Source organism: Myxocyprinus asiaticus, chromosome 16 (genome assembly GCF_019703515.2).
Source record: "Myxocyprinus asiaticus isolate MX2 ecotype Aquarium Trade chromosome 16, UBuf_Myxa_2, whole genome shotgun sequence".
Taxonomy (NCBI): domain Eukaryota; kingdom Metazoa; phylum Chordata; class Actinopteri; order Cypriniformes; family Catostomidae; genus Myxocyprinus; species Myxocyprinus asiaticus.
Genome location: NC_059359.1, coordinates 36596077 through 36610112, shown reverse-complemented (window position 1 = coordinate 36610112; position 14036 = coordinate 36596077). Strand labels below are relative to the sequence as shown.

Below are 14036 nucleotides of genomic sequence, written 5' to 3'. Positions count from 1 at the left end.
TGTTTTTCAAAAACTATTTGAAATGTGGACTCGTCAGACCAAAAAACAGTTCCACTGTTCTACTTTCCATCTAAAATGTGACGAGCCCAGAGAAGTCGGCAGCACTTCTGGACAGTGTTGATGTAGGGCTTCTGCTTTGCTTAGCAAAGTATTAACTTGCATCTGTGGATACAGTGGTGAATGGTGTTGACTAACAAAGGTTACTTAAGTAATCCCAAGCCCATGTTCATGATATCCATCACAGATGAATGATGCTTTTTAAGATAGTGATGTCTGAGGGATCAGAGATCACTCGCATTCAGAAGTGGTTTTCGTCTTGCCCTTTACACACCAAGATTTGACCAGATTCCTTGAATCTTTTAACTATATTTTGCACTGTAGAGGGTGAAATACCCAAAATTCTTCCAATTTGTCTTAGGGGAACATTGTTCTCAAAGTGCTGGATTATCTGCAGAAGCATCTGTTGGCAAATTGACAAGTCTCGAATGATCCTTGCTCTTGAAAGACTAGGCTGTTTTTGGAGGCTCCTTATATACTATGACATGATTGCCTCACCTGTTTAACATCTCCTGTTTTACATTACCTTGTTATTTCAACTCGTCAAATTGTTATTAGTCTTAAATTGCCCCCGTCTCAACTTTTTTGGAGCGTGTTGCAATCATCTGATTTGAAATTACTATACATTTTCAAAAAAACAATTAAATTCACAAGGTAAAACATCATATAATGTTTAGTTGTAGTGCTTTCAATATAGCAAAGGGTGAATATAATTTACAAATCACTCCTTTATGTTTTTATTATCATTTTTCATACTGTCCCAACTTTTTCAGAATTGGGGTTGTAAGCTGAAATACAAGTATTCAGTTTCAGTAATACTCGAGTTAAGTACAAACTGCCATTCTAATACTTAAGTATAGTAATGAAGCACAATTACTCAAGTACTTTACTTCCCTAGAAACACAACAGGTTTGTGCATGCAAACCAGCATGTGTCTTTAAGGAACTGGGTGTGAAAATATTGCCTGGCTCTCTCAACATTGCCTGCAGCCTGTGTTTTGAAGGCAGCAAGGTAAAAGCCATATGTTTTCTCCAGAGACTATCACACATGTACACACACTCTGACAGGAACACCAGATTCAATTATATTAATATTAAATATATGTGCCAATGATAAACACTCTCCAAATATGAGTCAAACTGCCAAAGGCTTGCTGCCATCATCGCAGAGCAAGCAAAGAAAAGTGCTGTGGAATTACAGTCGGCAAGAAGTTCCATTCCCACCTCAGAAAACGATTCCCTCCAAAACCCACCGAGTCAAGAACAAGCCACTCTAAAAAAAGATCCACCTGACAGATGGCCCCCTGTCGTTCTACACACTTTAATGATTAGCAGATATTCCAGCTTTCAATTTTAGCACCAGATTATCAGTTGCGTTGGAAGGCAAGGGGCTAAATTGAAAATGTCTTGTCTCATTGTCTAAAGCAGACTGCACAGTTGACTGGTTATGGTTTCTTTCCTCTAAAGTCTACAACAACAGGGCTGAATGGGATAGTGGAAGCCAAAACACTCTTATACACAGATACCATCTACTGGAGCACAACTAAACTGCATTACATCAGACAAAGTTCAACTAGCTATGCATATTTCAATAAATTCAACATTTAGGGCTTTTTTTATATTATATTGCAAAAAGGAAATGGGTGGGGGGAGAAAGGTTCTGGAAATGTTGTGAGCCTGATTCAAACTACTGCTGTCCACATGAGCACCATGGTTCAGCAGTTTCAAAGCATGTGTGCTAACCACTAGACCATGATTCCAACAACATTTAGTGCTTCCACATTACCACCTGAAATTGTGTAATTTCTGAAAGTGTAAGTAAATAATTGAATCCTTGGTTATCCTTTGCCTACCAGGTAGGTAATATATGTTAAAAGTTTTTGTCTTTATGACATAGGAAAATTTAGTATTTTCATAAAAAGAAACAAAAATACTATTATTACAGTGTCGTATGTGTATTACGAAGTTATGAACTAGTTACTAATTTGTTATAACTATGTTATTAACTATGTCATTACTATGTTATAAAATAGTTGCACAGTACAGACTATCTGGCCATGTGATGATGTATAATAATGTTTAATGCAAATTTGAATTGAGAATTCTCTTGCACCAAAATATAGGAGATGGATGAAAACTCATTTTATCCTGGAGGGGAAAACTGAATTTGAAAAAAGTTAGAGTGTGTGGAGGTAAAGGTGACTCACCGAGTGAGCGTGATCTGGAAAGTCTTGTAACCGGCGATGAAAGACGCAAGTTTTGTCAGACTCTGTTTTCCAGACCCCCCTACACCGACCAGGAGGGCATTTCCCCGAGGGGTCCTGATGATCCGAGAAATCTGGGGAGAAATTGTCAGATAAAGATAGAGGGAGCGAGGGAGAAAGTGAGACAGATACCACCTCATTACTATGCAAAACTTTACACACTTTACATAAAGCCAGAGCACTTGTTTGTACTCCAAAGTAGGACATGTCTGGTTCTAGTAATCAGCATGGAAGATTAATTGAAATAACTCTAAATTGCTTCTGAGCACTGCATTCATCTTGCTCTTTCATGTTAGAAGGATGCTAATAGCATTATAGCAAGGTTATTCTGTCAATAGACAAAAGATGAATTGCTAATATTATTCTGTTTTGAGGGATGGAGCAACTGAAGAGGGCTTGCTAACCTCAGTGACACTAGCATCGTTATGACATATTGATTCAGTCATGATAACATGATGTCATAAGAAAATATGGGTAGCTGAAATGGGTTGAGATGATATGGGTAGTTGACAAATAGCGTGTATATCCATATATCAACGTCAGGTTTTTAGGTTAAAATTTATATGAATGTATAAGGGAAAGTGTATTTCTTACATCCTGTAAATCACCTTTTTGTGCCTTAATTCAATTTAAACAGTCCTTTAATTGTAATAAATTCATTTATTTTAAAAGTACCAAGATTCCATGTAGTTCCTCAATTAAAATTAGGTCATAAAAGCTGCATGATACAGTAATTGTAAAATAATTTTCAGAATTATATTTAAGATGGTCTGTAACGTTTTCCCAAGCATTTCATTACCAGTGTTTGGTGTCATTTAATTACAAAGTATTTAATTACTGTAACAAATACTTTTGTAGTACCAAAAGTACACATATTTCTAAAATAATATTATATATGTAGAATACATTTAAAACATGAATTGCATTAACATGTACATCTGTTTGCGTTTTGTGACAGCTGAAGGGTGTGCAACCCCTAATGAGTCAGTGAACAAGGAATATATAGACATTATTTTGCATTCATAGAGCCTAAAAATTAGCTTTTCTGTTAAAAGTGTTTTAGAGAGTAATTAAATTTTTTTATTACTTTTTTGAGGTAACTTTCCCAACACTGTCCTACCTAGATACAAGAACCAGCAGTGTACTAATATATTTTTTGTACCTTAACCAGGTGAATCATGGCATCCCTGAAGAAGACCATATCCATGCCTGCTCCTCGGATGCTCTCGTTGTACTGACTCAAAAACATGTTCAACCTCTCCATCAGGCTATCAAAAGATTTGATGGGCTCATACACTTTCGGCATGTCAAAATCTGTGCCTTCAGGCTCCTCACCTGGTCAGATATAAAACACATCATTGTTCATTTCATTCTAATTCAGAAGAGAATCTTAGAGAAGCTACACTCTGTTTGTTTGAGCAATATCAGATGCTAGGAGTGTTTGGAAAACCTGTTTGAAAATATTATTCTAGTAATCCCATTTGGCGCAGCAGTTACAGACTTTAGCTTTATTTATCCAAATTGTTATCCTACAATCTCAACCTTCAATACAAATTTGTATCTGATTGTCACCTGTGGCCTCAGGTGCATCTCTGAGAAAGTCCACAAAGTAGGTGTCCACCCCGAGATCCACCACCACTTGCCCATTTTCCCCAAGCTCTTCTTCCACCAGCTTGGCCAGTGTGGAGTCAAACCAGGTCACGTCTTCTGGGGCGGTAAATCGGTCAGCAACAACACGTTTGCACTCATGCTTCCACAGCCATAGTAAGACCTGTAGAAGCAAAAAATTTAGGTTCTGTTAAAGGTTCTTGAATCATTTCTGCATTCTTGTGCCAATACAGATGTAACAGCATACTAAACTACTCAGACAGTGTTTCCTGCACCAGTATTCAGAGGCAGCACTACTGAATCTACAGTTCCATGGCAAAATATATTATGTTTTAGCTGAGTTGTGAGCTTGCAGTCTGAACTGAATGTGAGAGAGAAAGACAATCCAAAGGCCATGTCCACACTAATATGTTTTCGTTTAAAAACGCATTGATTTTCCTACGTTCACACCCATCATTTACATCAAAATGGAGTTTTCTTCCACCAAAAACTCTCTCCATTACCACATACTTGGTATGACGAAAACAATGATGTTGGATACTGAAAACAGAGTTTTCAGACAAAAATGGATTAGTGTGTATATGGCCAAAGATAATAAGTAGACCACATATCTTTCAATTGCACTAATCTTGCTAGCAATGAAACCAGTGTTTCTATTCACAAACGAACGACTCTTACAAGGCAGTTCTTTGTAATAAATAAAAAATAGGCCTGCCGATTAAAAAAAATTAACGCAATTAATCATGTCTCCGGACCGTAATAAGGAATTTTCCTGCCATTGGAGCAATTTAAGCTTGAAGTACCACCTGTTTTCTCCAGGGGACAGTAAGCGAAACTTCAGCTGTATAGGCAACACGCAGCTCAAACAGACAGAGAACAAACCACACTCATGGACAGCAGACAGCACATTATGAGAACATGTTCTTGCATGCAAACACAGCTTTTTGGAACGCAAATCTGAACACAAGTTTCAAACTACATTTAACTTGACACAGTGACCTAAAAACAGTATGTTTATGATGCAAAACAACCAAAGTGAGATGCTCCAAAAGCATCTGTCTGACGCGTCATTAGAAAAGCCCTCATAATAAATCTTGGACTGGTTAACGAATTTAATTGCAAAATGGATTGCTGTGAACTGTGGACCAATGATTGGCTTAAGTTCAATAATATGGAAATAAGGGGGCCTGGGTAGCTCAGCAAGTATTGATGCTGACTACCACCCCTGGAGTTGCAAGTTCGAATCCAGGGTGTGCTGAGTGACTCCAGCCAGGTCTCCTAAGCAACCAAATTGGCCCGGTTGCTAGGTAGGGTAGAGTCACATGGGGTAACCTCCTCGTGGTCGCAATTAGTGCTCTCGCTCTCAATGGGGCATGTGGTAAGTTGTGCATGGATCACAGAGAGTAGCATGAGCCTCCACATGCGGAGTCTCCACGGTGTCATGCATGACGACCCATTTGATAAGATGCGTGGATTGACGGTCTCAGAAGCGGAGGCAACTGAGTCTTATCCTCTGCCACACGGATTGAGGTGAGTAACCGCATCACAACGAGGACCTACTAAGTAGTGGGAATTGGGCATTCCAAATTGGGAGAAAAGGGGACTAAAAAAAATAATAACAATAATACAAAAATAAATAATAATAATAATAATAATAATAATATGGAAATAAACAATATATTGGATTTTAAAGCCATTTTTTATATTGTCTTATCAATTTAATAGTCGTCTGCCACAATAATGTAATGCATTTTAATTATCTTAATTATTATTATTTTTTAGTAAAATATACTGTATATTTTATTTATAATTATTTGAATATAACTATATCTAAATATTTTATCATTATTTAATTATTATTATTTAAGGGGATTTCTCAGTGAATATTTATATATGCGATTAATTGTGATCAATTCCATTAATTAATCGGCATACCATGTAATTCATTTCAATTAAAAAATGTAATCGATTGACAGCTCTAATAAAACAATTACAAAAAAAAAAACATTTAAAAATCAATCTCAAGTTTTTAATCTGGTTATTTTCAGTTTATGTTCACTTAAAGCTTGTTAGACTTAAATCGGTACTGACTGACTGGTTATATGACAACATGTAGTTAAAGATACACATTTGAAAGTACGTAAAGTTTATTGCAATACATGGTGCTTTCATTAAAAATATATATTACAATATGTTACCAAAAATAGTTATTTATGTTTTATATTCTGATTACAATCATTAATGGAATTATTAAGGAATCAAAATCATTAAGTGCAATCAGAATCAAAATCGTTAAAGGGATAGTTCCCTATCTGTCACTCACTCGACGTTGTGTCGATGTAGTGACACTAGGGGTCACTCTTGGGAGCCAAGCACTGGTGCACTGCAGAGAACGCCCCTGGGCACTTCGGCAGAAAAACAAGAGAGTATATTTTCTGAAAGAGCTTTTCCTCCTCTAAAAAAGTATATATTTCTCTAAAAGAGCAGCACACACGGAATGTCTTTTGAAAGACGCGTCTTTTTAAAGATGCCTTTCCGATTGTGTGTTATTCCTGGTTGCGGTCGTTATCTCTCAACTTCGGATGGTCATGATCGCTGTCTTTCGTGTCTGGGCGCGACCCACATGGAGGCAGCGTTTGTGGATGGTTCATGTTCTCACTGCAAGAACATGACCATGGCATCCCAGCGGCTCCCCGTCTCGGTCCTTCAACCTACGTGAATGAGGTCAGCGCGGCTAGCAGCGGGGGCGATTTGGGGACCCTAATGGGATCGTCTCCGCCGGGCATCCCCCATTCACCAGCACGCTCGTCTGCCCCAATCGGGCTTCTGGATGAGTTCAACGGCTCGTCTTACGGCGAGTCTGGCTTCTTGTTCGAAGCCCGCAAAGATGATGAGCTCTCGAGGGCAGCATCGGAGAACAGGCTTGTCCAGTCGGACGCAGAAGCCTCAGCTGGGCTTTCCCCTTTGGGGACAATTGCCCAGTCACAGGCTGATGCCAAAATGATGGACATGCTTTCCCGGGCGGCCGCAAGCGTCAGGTTAGAGTGGAACCCTCTGCTCTCACCTGAACCCTCACGGCTTGATGATTGGTTCCTGGGCTCGCGGCGCCGCTCAAAGCAGCCACGCCCCGCTCCAGTGCCATTCTTCCCGGAAGTGCACGAGGAGCTGACGAAGTCGTGGGAGGCACCTTTTACTGCCCGGCCCTGATTCCACAGTTCCCCCGCTCTCACTACCCTCGATGGCGGGACGGCCAGGGGCTATACGGCGATTCCCCCGATGGATAAGGCACTCGCGGTGCACCTATGCCCGCAGAGCGACGCCACCTGGCGCGGACGCCCTAAGCTCCCATCCAAGCCCTGTAGGCTCACGTCGTCCCTGACGGCAAAAGCCTACAGCGCTGCTGGACACGCCGCCTCTGCGCTGCATGCCATGGCTCTCCTGCAGGTCCACCAAGCCAAGGCGTTGAAAGAACTGCATGAGGGTAGTTCCGCCCCAGATTTGATGCAGGAACTGCGCTCGGCGACCGACCTCGCTCTCCGAGCGAAGAAAGTCACGGCGCGGTCTCTCGGGCAGATGATGGCCACACTAGTGGTCCAGGAGCGCCACCTTTGGCTCAACCTGGTCGAGATGGGCGAGGCCAACAAGACACAGTTCCTTGCAGCCCCCATTTCCCAGGCGGGCCTATTCGGCGACACCATCGAGGACTTTGCCCAGCAGTTCTCTGCGGTGAAGCAGCAGATGGAGGCAATCCAGCACATCCTGCCCCGGTGCGGCTCAAGATCCCGCACCCTGTCTGCTCGTCGCCAAGGGCGTCCCCCTGCGGTGACTGCACCGGCTCCACCGTAGCCCGCCCCTTCGGCCCGGCCCCAGCGTGGTGCCCACCGCAGGAAGCAGACTCCACCCGTCTCACAGCTGGCACCTAAGAACCCACGGAGGTCCTCAAAGCGCCCCTGAGACGGGCGACCCAGGAATCCTAGCTCACTCTCGAGACTTGTTGTGTGCACACAGGGACCTGGTGCTATCACACCTCAGCCGACTAGGGCTTCGGGTCAACTGGGAAAAGAGCAAGCTCCTCCTGGTTCAGAGCATCTCTTTTCTCGGTTTGGAGTTGGACTTAGTCTCCTTGATGGCGCGCCTTACGAACGAGCGCACCCAGTCGGTGCTGGCCTGTTTGAAGGTGTTCAAACAGAAAACAGCGGTTCCACTGAAACTTTTTCAGAGGCTCCTGGGGCATATGGCATCCTCGGCGGTGGCCACCCCGCTCGGGTTGATGCATATGAGGCCGCTTCAGCACTGGCTCCAGACTCGAGACCCAAGATGGGCATGGAGCCATGGGACACATCGCGTGGCTATAACGCCGGTCTGTCACCATCTTTTCAGCCCTTGGACCGACCTCTCGTTTCTATGAGCAGGTGTTCTTTTAGAACTGGTCTCCAGGCACGTCGTGGTCATGACAGATGCCTCCAAAACAGGCTGGGGTGCCGTTTGCAATGGACACACAGCCACCGGCCTCTGGACGGGTCCGCGACTGCATTGGCACATCAACTGCCTCGAGTTGTTGGCAATTCTGCTCGCCCTGCGGAGGTTCCGGCCGTTGATCCAGGGCGTGAGAGCATATGTCAACCGCCAAGGCGGTCTGCGCTCTCATTGTATGTCACAACTCGCCCGCCATCTCCTCCTCTGGAGTCAGCAGCACTTCAAGTCGCTGCGAGCCACTCACATCCCGGGCAACCTCAACACTACAGCAGACGTGCTGTCAAGGCAGGTTAGCCTCAGGGGAGAGTGGAGACTTCACCCTCAGGTGGTCCAGTTGATTTGGAGTCGATTCGGATGGGCACAGGTGGACCTGTTCGCCTCCCAAGAATCCTCCCACTGCCCACTCTGGTACGCCCTCACTGAGGCTCCCCTCGGCATAGACGTGCTGGCACACAGCTGTCCTCGCGACAGCTCCCCCCTGGCGAATTCCCCTGAGGAAGGACCTTCTTTCTCAGGGATGGGGCACCCTCTGGCACCCGCGCCAGACCTCTGGAATCTCCATGTCTGGCACCTGCGGTGGTAGACACGATCACTCAGGCTAGGGCCCCCTCTACGAGGCGCCTGTATGCCTTTAAGTGCCGTCTGTTCACTAAGTGGTGTTCTTCCCAACGCAAAGACCCCCAGAGATGCGCAGTCGGATCAGTGCTTTCCTTCCTGCAGGAGAGGTTGGAAGGGAGGCTGTCCCTTCCACCTTGAAGGTGTACGTTGCCGCATAGCAGCACACCACGACGCAGTAGACGGTAAGTCCTTAGGGAAGCACGACCTGATCATCAGGTTCCTAAGAGGCACCAGGATGCTGAATCCCTCCAGACCGTGCCTCGTTCCCTCATGGGACCTCTCTGTAGTTCTTCAGGGTCTACAGAGAGCCCCCTTTGAGCCTTTGCAGTCAGCCGAGCTTAAGGCACTCTCCTTGAAGACTGCCCTCCTGACTGTGCTCACTTCCATCAAGAGGGTAGGTGACCTGCAAGCGTTCTCTGTCAGCAATACGTGCCTGGAGTTTGGTCCGGGTGACTCTCACGTGATCCTGAGACCCCGACCGGGCTATGTGCCCAATGTTCCCACCACCCCTTTTAGGGACCAGGTGGTGAACCTGCAAGCACTGCCCCAGGAGGAGGCAGACCCAGCCCTGTTGTCGCTGTGTCCGGTGCGTGCTTTACGCATCTATTTGGATCGCACGCAGAGCTTTAGGATCTCTGAGCAGCTCTTTGTCTGCTTTGGTGCACAGTGGAAAGGAAGCGCTGTCTCCAAGCAGAGGATCGCCCACTGGCTCATTGACGCCATAACTATGGCATATGTCGACCAGGACATGCTGCCCCCGGTAGGGCTACGAGCCCATTCTACCAGGGGTGTAGCGGCTTCCTGGGCCCTGGCCAGGGGTGCCTCTCTAACAGACATTTGCAGAGCAGCGGGCTGAGCAACACCCAACACCTTTGCAAGGTTCTACAACCTCCGGGTGGAACAAGTTTCATCCCAGGTAGTGGCACGCAATACAAGCGGATAAGCCCGGGATAGCCGGCCGGGTGTATCGCTTGCACATAGCGCCTTCCACCTCCTTTTGAGCTGAAGACGTGCGCCATTAATTCCCAGCAGTATTCACAAGTTTGTTCCCTGGTTGACTTCCTCTGAGCCCTGTGGCAGTCGAGTTTTCGGAGAGATTCGCTGCCGGCCCACTACACGCACTAACTAAGAGTCCTGTTATGGGGTAGGTGCTCTGCATGTGGCGGTTCCCTGTAAGGCTAACCCCATGCGATATATATCTTCCGCTAATTTGTTTCCCTGTTGGCAAACTGCGTCTTCCTTGGGCTACCCCAGTCTCCATGTTTGTAGTAACTCCTCCCCCATTGGGCAGGACCTACCTTGAAGACTCTCCCCATGGTTTGAAAGATCATGTGACGTATCCTTCCACTTAAATATCCCCCCCTCTCTTTGGGCGAGGTGTGGTCTCCGCCGTGTCTTCCCCTTGGGAGGGACACCCCCTGACTAGACCTGGCGGCCCAGTCGGATAATCCCCCTTCTTTTTTAGGGAGTGGAAAAAGAGAAGGGGAAAAGAGGCCACGACAGGGTTAAGCCTGTCTCTATCTTTTGGGTAGTCGACTTGTCCCCAAAGGGCCGTTCGACACTCATAACTATGCTGGGGGAGGTTATGTGTCGACCTGGTGTGCTGGCTATGAGGCACACAGTAGTCTGCCCACCACACACCGCCAGTTCACATAACACAGTTCAGCCAATTGTGGCGTTTCGTATAGGGACCCCTAGTGTCACTACATCGACACAACGTCGAGTGAGTGACAGATAGAGAACGTCATGGATACTTGTGTAACCTCCGTTCCCTGATGGAGGGAACAAGACGTTGTGTCCCTCCTGCCACAACGCTGAACTACCCGCTGAAATGGCCGGACCTTATATCGGCTCCTCAGCATAAAACCTGAATGAGTGGTTGCATACTAGCTCCTTTTATACCCGTATGTCTGGGGGAGTGGCATGCAAATACAACTCGCCAATTTTCATTGGCCTTTTATCAAAGACCAGAGGTGTCTCGGGCTCACAAGAGTGACCCCTAGTGTCACTACATCGACACAACGTCTCGTTCCCTCCATCAGGGAACGGTGGTTACACAAGTAACCATGACGTTCATCCAAACATGAAAATTCTATGTTACATTCTATGTTAAATTCTAACATTCTGCCTAACATTGAGCATGTTTGCATAATTCCTTTTTGAGTGAATTATCTCTTTAGACTGCTTACGCTTCCTATCCCTAAATGTATGTGAACTTCAGGTTAATTTGATAACAATGGGTAATAGTGGTTAAACGATTAATCCAATTTTCTCCACTGTATTTGATCATTTAAATCAGAGTTAATATTCTTCCAAACACATTCAGATTGTCCCCATCAGTGTCTGAATGAGATCAGAATTACAGTTTAACTCACATCGGACGAGTTGATGACCTCTGCGGTGACGCTGAGCATTCCCTGCCAGATGCGGGAGAGGTCACGCAGGTTAAATATGTAGTGGAAGTTGGCGGGAGTGGGCAGCATTTTAACCTTTGTCCTTTGCCACAGTCTTCGGGTCAGTGGAACCAGCCTGACAACTGTGTTGCGCACTTCCTCTGAAAATCCCCGATGGGAACAGTAATGGCCTGCACCTATCACACCTGGGAGAGAGAAGGAGAGACAGAAAGAAAGAATTGTATGGAGGCATAAAATATGAATGAAGAGAATGGGAAAGAGTTGTGCTATTGTAGACAGGAAGGTCACATGGTGAAGGACAGATTTAAGCAAACATGGTCTTTCTGTAGGATAGAACACTAAGCTGAAAAAGAATAGTCTCAAATGTCAATATGTCACAAATATTGAAGTGTGTAGGCTAACCTTCATGTGAGCATGAAATATCATTTCAATACAAAAAAAAAAAAAATGCAAATAAAAAGAATCAGATCTTCAGGCAAGGAGGGAGCCCCTAACAACAGAACTTAGTCACAATCAATATGCAATTATAGAATCGGTTCTGCTTAAGCAATGTGGTGGACAGCCTTAACCAAATTAAAGGAAATGCGATAAATCAGATTTCTCAGGGCCGTGCAAAATCATATGGTCCATTAAATTTAAAAGGGGTACCTTTGGGGATTTTTCATTCATTAAATATTATCATGCATAACAAGAGATAACATTAAGGTGATTAATTTAAAAGCTGAATTCTGTTTTCCTGCAGTATGGCTCTTGTTTCGAATAAGCTTGTTTTTTTTTTAGAGAAAACTTGTATCCATGGATAAGAGCACTTATATATTTTATGATGTACCAGTGCTGCTCATGCACATCAGATCTGGTTGCACAGACCTTAGATGTTGTTTACTTGACTAAATAAAGACGGATCTTTGAATACGCTATTATAACATCAGAACACTCTTCTGATAAGCAATATTCCAATTTAGAAGAAGAAAGGGCTGTGATATTCTAAACAAAATATGTTTTTTATACTTCATGCTTGTCCTACAGCCTCATAGTACTTATTCAGCTTGACATAATATATATAGCCTTATGGGTAATTCTCAAGAAATCTGTATAGAAAATGTTCTGGTCCTATTTTACTCTAAAATCAATAGGACCAAATAAGACATTATATTTTGCATATAAAAGTTAAGCCTAGTTTTAGGGCGACACAATTTTGTACATTGTGAAATTATTTTCATGACAGTTATGCACAGTGTATACCTACTAATTCTCATTACCGCAGTGCGGTAAAAAAAGAATAAGAAATAATAAAAATTATAGATATTATTTTAATTGTAAAGTATTAATACACGATAGTAGTACTCACGTGGTATTGTATTACTTTCATGTTTGTTGATTTTCATTTAAAAACTCATTGTATAACAGTTACGGTAATGAGAATCATCATAGAAAACATCTGTTTTTTTCATGCAAAATGGAATTTCAATTTTATATTTATTTGGAATCATTTGTGGTTAAAAATGACCAGAACATTTACTTAACAGGTTTCATGAGAATCACTCTAATGAGTTCTGAAGGTCTAGAGTTTACACCAAGGAGAAAATATAGTTTATACTAAGGAGAAAATATTCCAATACCCTGAATAAGACCATTTTTAGAATAAGAATAATATTTCTGTCTTATTTGGAGGACATATTTGGATTTGGAATGAAATGCATGTTAAAACCACAATTTTGGGGAAACTGCAAACACAGAGGAAACCATTTTGCCTAAAACTGACATTACATACAGATCTGTAGGTCTTTTGATCTATAGTCTTAAAGCTATTGATTTTAACTGTGTTGCAAATGGCAATTTACAATACTGACCAAAGATCTTGTCTATGGAGGAATTGGAGGGAAGAGTACAGTTGAAAATGGAGAACTGTCTCTTCAGTCTTTGGGGGATGTCATTCCGGCCCCCTCCAGGGTGGATCATGGCCGCCAAGAACTGGATATCCACAATGTTGGTGAACTCTCCTGGTTTCTCCAAGTTATAGAAGCCATTCTGCTCCATCAACTGCCGAACTATTTCATTGGTGACCTTTGAAGAGAAGAAATGGATTCTGTGAACATTTTGTTCAGAGATTAAAGCTTTGGGGTGTGTGTGTGTGTTGGGGTTGACATTGAGTCTAAAACTTTCCCTTAACTCTATGAGGACAATGGGACAGGTGCATTTTTACTGAGAGATGGAGATTGGCTCATCTAATATATATGATGCTTCGAGTGACATGCACTGTTCATCACAAATATACAAGAAAAAAACAACTAAATAAAACTATATTTTCAAAGGATGAAAATATACATTTTAATAAAAAATATTCAAAATACAGTTTCGTTGCCATTAGGAAATATTTATAGCCAGTAAGTTTTCTCAATTTACTCGCCATTGGCAGGGGTGGCAAAAGGGTTCATTTTGGACTCTGTCTGTAGTGTAGGGTTCGGATCCACCTTTGTCCAGTCCAAGTCAATTCTGCATCCAATGGGGGCTGAGTCAGACTCAAGACAGAGTCCATAATAGTCAAAAGAATCTGAATCTGATAACCATCTGATAACCAGATTTTACCACCTGGTCTTGTG

The 14036-nt window shown here is 43.4% G+C and overlaps 1 protein-coding gene across 1 annotated transcript in view; it reads right to left on the bottom strand.

The window, feature by feature from the left end:
* Positions 1-14036, bottom strand: part of dnah5 (dynein, axonemal, heavy chain 5) — a 234836-nt gene that overhangs the window by 99534 nt on the left and 121266 nt on the right. Inside the window, exons 49-53 of the mRNA XM_051720100.1 lie at positions 13287-13500; positions 11398-11621; positions 3893-4091; positions 3483-3655; positions 2264-2394 (exon numbers count right to left, since the gene is read on the bottom strand). Of these exons, the coding sequence (XP_051576060.1) occupies positions 2264-2394; positions 3483-3655; positions 3893-4091; positions 11398-11621; positions 13287-13500 (941 nt within the window). The remainder of the gene's footprint in view (positions 1-2263; positions 2395-3482; positions 3656-3892; positions 4092-11397; positions 11622-13286; positions 13501-14036) is intronic.